At 37.3% G+C, this 7,594-nt stretch overlaps 1 protein-coding gene and 1 pseudogene across 1 annotated transcript; both read left to right on the forward strand.

Annotated features, from left to right (window-relative positions):
• The first annotated feature begins 172 nt into the window (after positions 1-172).
• On the forward strand, positions 173-1,823 carry LOC150031983 (uncharacterized; annotated as a pseudogene).
• Positions 1,824-3,561: 1,738 nt separating this feature from the next.
• On the forward strand, positions 3,562-5,057 carry LOC150031984 (uncharacterized). The gene is made up of 3 exons (XM_090308343.1): positions 3,562-3,783; positions 3,925-4,200; positions 4,929-5,057. Exons 1-3 carry the CDS (start codon positions 3,562-3,564, stop codon positions 5,055-5,057), a joined length of 627 nt encoding a protein of 208 aa, XP_090164469.1.
• Positions 5,058-7,594: the final 2,537 nt, after the last annotated feature.

Consider the following 7,594-nt stretch of genomic DNA (forward strand, 5'->3'; position numbering starts at 1 on the left):
GAAGCAGTACAGTGATCCATCTATCTTCTTCTTGTCTCTATTTTCTTTCCTTTTGTTTGCTCTGTTTTGTTGCTCTATTTATTGAGCTTGCAGGGAAGAAGATCTTACAAGTGTTCAAGAGGATCTTACAAGTGGTATCAGAGCCCGCTTCATCCTGGGGCGTACACGAGCAATGGCTCAGAAACAAGTGGAAGGAAGGCTTGAAAAAAATGAGAATGAGGTATCGGAGATGAAAGAGATGTTGCTGGGTTTATGCAAAAACATCGAGAAGTTGACAGAGGAAATGAGAGAAAGCAATACAGCTCGAAAGGCTGAGGAATCGGATGCTTCTGATGGGAGAAGGATGAAAATGAAAGGCAAAGCTGATGAATCAGAGTCAAACCCCAACAATGGAGGAGAAGCATCTGATAAAAGTAAGTACAAGAGGTTAGAAATACCCGTTTTCGCTAGTGAGAACCCTGAATCTTGTGTGTATAGGGTAGAGCATTATTTTGAGATACATGAACTGTCTAATCAAGAGAAGGTCAAGGTCGTTGTCATTAGTTTTCGGCTAGAGGAGGTGGATTGGTTTAGATGGAGCTACAACTGGAGACCTATTCGAACATGGGAAGACCTAAAGAGGAGGATGTTCGAGTACTATAGACCTACCTGAGAGGGAAGTTTAGGCGTGAGATTGTTGAGGATAAAGCAAGAAGGGACTTATGCAGAGTATGTGAAGAAATTTGTCACATATTCAGCACCCCTACCCGACCTAGCTGAAGAAGTCCTTCGAGATGCTTTTGTAAATGGGCTGGAACCAACCTTGAGGGCCGAAGTGATCAGTAGAAAGCCAACCATACTTGAAGAGTGTATGTATGAAGCCCAACTAGTGAGTGACCGCAATGTAGCCTTAAAGATAGCATTAGCAGATCTAGGAGTCGTTGGGCCGTGCAAGAAGGAAGGCCCAAGCAAAGAAAATCTGACTCTGAAGAGCGGGAAGAGCATGGAGATACAAGGGACGAAAAGGATTACCCTACCAGTGAAGAACAACTTTGTGAAGAAGGAGCCCTCCATGAAAAGGCTGTCGGATAGTGAGTTTCGCGAACGACTGGATAAGGGATTATGTTTTCGTTGTAATGAGAAATACAGCCTAGGCCATCAATGCAAGCTGAAGGAGAACCGGGAATTGATGTTATTCATCACCAATGAGAACGAAGAACTTGATCTGGATCAAAAGGAAAAAGGAGAACCACAAGAGGAGGAAGAAACAGATGAAATGGTCGAAATTGCCTTAAGATCAATCTATGGCCTATCAACTAGGGGGACGATGAAGCTAAGAGGGAAAATGAAGGGAGAGGAGGTTTTAGTGCTGATTGACTGTGGAGCCACGCACAATTTTATGTATAAAAGGTTAGTGAACGAACTAAAAATACCTATGGACAAGAAAAACTTCTCTGTAGTTATTGGAAATGGGGACGCGATAGGGGGAGAGGGAGGGGATCTGCAAGGCGATTAACCTGGAACTACCCAACCTCAGTGTGAAGACTGATTTTCTTGCGATTGATTTGGGACATATGGACATGGTCCTCAGGATGCCTTGGTTATGTACAACGGGATTCATGGGAGTATATTGGCCATCTTTAACTATGTCATTTATGGCAGGGAATTCGCAAGTCATTTTGAAGGGTGATCTATCCCTAACTAAGGCAGAGATTTCCCTCAAGACTCTCACAACATCAGGCGAAGAGGATGACCAAGGTTTTTTGATAGAATTTCAAAACTATGAGTATGACAGTGATGACAAGAAGGAAGGAAAAGAGGAGCTCGAAGAGGCAGGGCTCTAATCAAAGAAAATTAGGACATATTTGAGAAAATAAAGGCTCTTCCACCTAAAAGGGCTATAGACCATCGCATTTTGACAAGCACAGATTAGAAACCAATAAATGTAAGACCATATAAGTATGGCCACTGCCAAAAGGAAGAAATTGAGAAGTTGGTGGAGGAAATGCTGAAAGCAGGGATCATCCGGCCAAGCCACAGCCCCTATTCCAGCCCGGTCCTACTAGTAAATAAGAAAGATAGAGGATGGAGGTTCTGTGTGGACTATAGGAAATTAAATCAAGCTATAGTGGATAACAAGTTTCCTATACCGGTCATTGAGGAGTTGTTGGATGAATTACATGGATCAACAGTCTACTCTAAGTTAGATCCGAGGTCAGGGTACCACCAAATCAGGATGAATAAGAAGGACATTGAGAAGACAACTTTCCGAACGCATGAAGGTCACTATGAATTTCTTGTCTTGCCGTTCGGACTCATCAATGCACCAGCCACTTTTCAATCATTGATGAACCAGGTTTTTCATCCTTTCCTACGTAAATTTGTACTTGTTTTCTTTGATGACATATTGGTGAACAGTCCTGATTTATCAATACATGAAACACACTTGGGAGTGGTCTTCAATGTACTTAAGGATCACAAGTTGTATTCAAATTAAAAAAATGTACCTTCTGTCAGGCAAGGATCCAATATTTGGGCCACTGGATATCATCGAATGGAGTAGAAGTGGATAATGGGAAGGTTAAAGTTATGAGGGAATGGCCATAACCTCAGAATGTGTCTGAATTTAGAGGATTTTTAGGGCTCACAGGGTACTATAGACACTTTGTGCAAGGATATGGGAACATAGCAGCCCCTCTTACCAAACTCCTCCAGAAAAATGCATTTGAATGGAGTGAAGAAGCCAATCAGCCTTTTATGAATCTGAAGCAAGTCATGGTCACTGCACCTGTATTATCTCTCCCTAACTTTTCAAAAGGATTTGTGATTGAAACAGATGCATCAGGGACTAGCTTAGGTGTGGTTCTTTCCCAAGATTCGAAGCCTATAGCCTACTTCAATCAGAAATTATCAGCAAAGGCCCAAGGGAAGTCAATTTATGAAAAAGAGCTGATGACAATAGTGCTAGCAGTAGAAAAATGGAGACACTACCTCTTGGGAAGCAAGATTACTGTGATTTTATACTAGAAGGCTTTGAAATTTTTGATAGAACAACAAGAAGTACAAACTCAATTCCAAAGTTTGTTAACCAAACTACTTGGTTACAATTTTGAGATTCTATACCAACCCGGGTTACAAAATAAAGCTACAGATGCCCTGTCAAGAGTGACAGGACAAGGGGAATTGTGCCCACTATCAGCACCTACTGTTATAGACATTGAAATGGTTTTGAAGGAAGTAGAGGAGGATGAGGAATTATAGAAAATCATCACCATGTTGAAGGAAGATCTAGAGGAAATGCCAAAATATAAATGGCAGCATGATCGCTTAACCTACAAGGACGGGTTAGTTCTATCTAAGACATCTAGTTTGATCCCTGCACTGCTGCATACTTTCCATGATTCGGTGTTAGAAGGACACTCAGGGTTCTTGAGAATGTACAAAAGGATGAGTGGAGAGCTATACTGGCATGGAATGAAGGCTAATGTAAAGAAATACGTGGAAGGATGTGAAATTTGCCAAAGGAACAAGTTTTAGACACTCACACCAGCAGACCTACTTCAACCCCTCTCGATTCCAAACATGATATTGGAAGATTGGAGTATGGACTTCGTGGAAGGGTTACCAAAAGCTGAAGGATATGATGCTATAATGGTGGTGGTAGACCGATTGAGTAAGTATGCTCACTTCACCCCTCTTAAACACCCATTTTCAGCAAAGCAAGTTGCTGAGATATTCATTAAGGAAGTAGTAAAACACCATGGAGTACCCCTGCCCATTTTAACCGATCGAGACAAAATTCTTGTGAGCAACTTTTGGAAGGAGATGTTCTCAACAATTGTGACAAAACTTAAAAGAAGTACATCGTTTCATCCATAAACTAATGGACAAACAGAGAGGGTGAATCGATGTTTGGAGACTTATTTGCGTTGTTTTTGCAATAAGCAACCAAGGAGGTGGAACAAATGGATGGCTTGGGCAGAATTATGGTACAACACAACCTTTCAGATTTCCATTAAAACCACCCCCTTCCAGGCAGTTTATGGGAGACCACCACCACCCTTAATCAGCTATGGGGATAAAAGAACATTCAATAATACTATGGAACAACAACTACAAGAGAGGGATTTAGCACTCAATGCTTTGAAGGAAAATTTGGCCATAGCACAGAATAGAATGAAAAAGCAAGCCGATAAACATAGAAGAGAACTGGAATTCAAGGTAGGAGAAGAAGTATATTTAAAGTTGAGATCTTACCGACAAAAGACATTGGTCAAGAAAAGAAGCAAAAAGCTAGCTCCAAGGTTCTATGGGCCTTATAAAATAATTGATCGAACATGAGAGGTAGCTTACAGGCTGAGTTTGCCACCAGAAGCTGAAATACATAATGTTTTCCACATTTTTCAACTCAAGAAGAAGCTTGGACAAGGCCAGCGGATCCAACAACACCCTCCCAAGCTGACTAGAGAGTTCGAACTACAGACTGAGCCTGAAACTGTCCTAGGGGTAAGATGAAATGGAGGCATGGCAACACACTAGTGGTTAGTCAAATGGAAGGGGATGTCTGAAAATGAAGCGACCTGGGAAGATGTGAGTGTACTAAATCAGCAGTTCCCTCATTTCAACCTTGAGGACAAGGTTCATTTTGAGAAAGGGAGTATTGTAAGGCCTCAAATAATTTACACTTATAAAAGAAGGGGTAAAAAGATAATTGTCAAAACAACCAATGAAGATCAAGGAAAGAATGTGGGAGGAAAGGTGGAGGGGACCACGAGCGCGTATGGGAGAAAGGAAGGAGGGGACCGCGAAGTTGTTACAAAAAGGCAGAGGGATTAGACGACAGAGGCAGGAAAGGAATTTTCTAAAAGTTAGTGAACTTTTAGGTAGGAGAGAAGACCAACTCTTTCTAAGGTGCTGAAAATTTTCCTTGTTGTAGTTTCTTCTTTTAGGGAGGCAGGGGAGGTCATTTCGAGAGGAGAGTTTCTTCTATTTTGGGGAAGGGTTCAGTGAGAGTGTCGAATGCTTGTAAGGAAGGGATATTGTTGAAGAAACCATATATAAATAAGAACAAGGAATAAGTAATACAGTGATCCATCTATCTTCTTCTTGTCTCTGTTTTCTTTCCTTTTGTTTGCTCTGTTTTGTTGCTCTATTTATTGAGTTTGCCGGGAAGAAGATCTTATGAGTGTTCAAGAGGATCTTACAGATTACTTAATTAAATGCAAGAGAACGATATATGTAGTTATCAATTAAATTTAGCATTATTGATTTATTGTTATATTAATTTATTATTTAACTAATTAAAATAAATATAAATGAATTTTTATATTAAACATTAGGGTAGTTGTTTTAAATCGTAAACGGCCAAAAGTGTTCTCAAATATAGCAAAATGTCACTATCAATCAGTGATAGACAATGATAGACCGCCGATAAACCACAATGTACATCTATCAGTATTAAATAAATTATGTATATCATAGTCTAATAGATCTATATTTTGCTATATCTGTAAATAGTTTACTTAGTTTTCTAAATTTCAAAACAACGCTAAACATAACTAAATTATTTAAACTAATTACTCAAAGTAAATAAATTAATATAAATCAATTAGATTATTGATAATTCATAATAATAATTTATATTGAATAGTTAAAATAACATAGATATAAATTGTAAAAATATTAGTTGAAATTTAATAAGTGTAAATAATATATTTATGTTTAATACTTAAATAAAATTAATAGTAATGAATATATTATATTAATTTATAAATTAATTAAGCTATATTTTTACTGTTCATCTTCTTTATGTACAAAAATCCAACAATTATGCAAGGTATTAGAAAACTCTCGGTGTGTAAATTCTATTCTGCCTCACGACAAAGAAAGCTGCTTGCACATGAGGCATAGAAACATGCAAAATATTTGTGCAAAAACTACAATTTTAATGGACTCGATAACACACTATATAATGTATATAGTGGTGGATCTGGAAAAAAAAATATGAGAATCATTAGAGGAAAACAATATATATAAGATACCATGAGAATGAAATTCATAGTAAAAAACTTCTGGTCTATCAAATGAATGATTTCAAACTATGGTAAGTCATATTGTGGGAACCATTTGAAGGTTAATTATATATTTCTATAGAATTTCATATATGGAAGCACAATAAATTCCTTGTGAATTATGAAAATGTCGAATCCTTCCTAATTTTTTTTTTAGTATTGGGATATTTAGGAGAAGTGATTATTCACAAATCGATAATCCATTTTAGAACATTGGATCACAATTCTAAAAGAGATTGGGAGACATTTGAGTTGGCTACAAATTTTTTATGGATATTCCTAAAGTATGGATACAATCTCTACCCCTTTAATGAATAATAATAAGTCTTGATATATATGACAAACACATAATACGAACAACCAAACAACTACTTTCTAGTATAATTGATGAACGGAAGGTTATTGAGGCCTTTGATCTAATCGAATACTATTCCGTTCCCAGTCTAATTCTATAGTATTAATGTAGTAATGGGCTGATCCAAAGAAAGTCATCAATTTTTCGACTAAAATAATTATTGTTTAGGTAACTGAAGGGGGATCTGATTGAGTTGTCAGTGCTTTAATGTAAAAGAAAAGCATTTGAAAATTTAAAGCACAAGAAATTAAAATTTGAAAGCGATCGAACAAAGTGAAATATCAATGAGACAGAGTATGTAGCACTGGTCGTTTTGTAGTTTAATTTTATTTTTAATTTGCTTACTCAATCATCGACAAAGTGAAATATCACATGAGACGAAGTGATTTGTAATCTTGCATGTTGTCTTCCTAATTTGCATGTTTAAGCTTAGCTTATCATTAGTTAAATGAATATTAATTGTTTATAAACGTCAAAACTACTGGGGTTGATGCCCTAAATCTCGTAGGTTTGTAGTTTGTAATTGTATTGTACAAACATTTTATTTATCTAATAAAATAAGAGGTATTTTATTCGATATTTATTTGTATTAACTCACAAAAACCAATAAACTAAGACCCAAGGTTATCTTTTGTAACTTAAACATGTATGTGGAGACATACATGTGCATCATGTTTAAGTGATAACCTAAACGGTCTGTAGTAGATGGATAAGACTGGATATCTTATCCTCATGACACCATATATACGATCCACTTTGTAGTTATTACAATTGTTGTAAAATGCTACAAATGATCTGATCCTGGTCATTCATGTGGAGACATGTGAGGGGAGATATTCTATACAAAGAGTTTGTATAAGACCGACCCACAAAATGAATAGTCCTTCTATATAACACCGTTGCTAGAGAAGACTTGCATTTCATCAGGATGACCATAAGTGACTTGACCAGAATCCTGAGTGAATTGTGAACTTCTGTCTATAAAGACAATCCTTTGATCTACATGGATGAGAGAGACCCGTTTTGTCAACATAATATGCCCACTATTTTTTATAGTTGGGAATGCAGCTTCACAAGAAATAATTTACTCCTTCCCAATTGTTAGAGTAAGTAGAGAAATTGCTCTTTTAAGGACTGACTCTAGGGCATGAACAATGTCACACCACACCCTCTCCTCGTCTGAAAAGGG

This window comes from Benincasa hispida, chromosome 12, assembly GCF_027475165.1.
Source record: "Benincasa hispida cultivar pf3 chromosome 12, pf3_genome.v1.1, whole genome shotgun sequence".
Classification (NCBI taxonomy): domain Eukaryota; kingdom Viridiplantae; phylum Streptophyta; class Magnoliopsida; order Cucurbitales; family Cucurbitaceae; genus Benincasa; species Benincasa hispida.

Bases quoted from the DNA above. Each gene is read 5' to 3' on its own strand.
- LOC150031984 (XM_090308343.1), top strand. From the start codon at position 3,562: ATGATATTGGAAGATTGGAGTATGGACTTCGTGGAAGGGTTACCAAAA. The intron at 3,784-3,924 runs GTGAGCAACTTT...TTTTGCAATAAG, and splicing joins CCGATCGAGACAAAATTCTT to CAACCAAGGAGGTGGAACAA. The intron at 4,201-4,928 runs GTAGGAGAAGAA...TTCTTCTTTTAG, and splicing joins GAAGAGAACTGGAATTCAAG to GGAGGCAGGGGAGGTCATTT.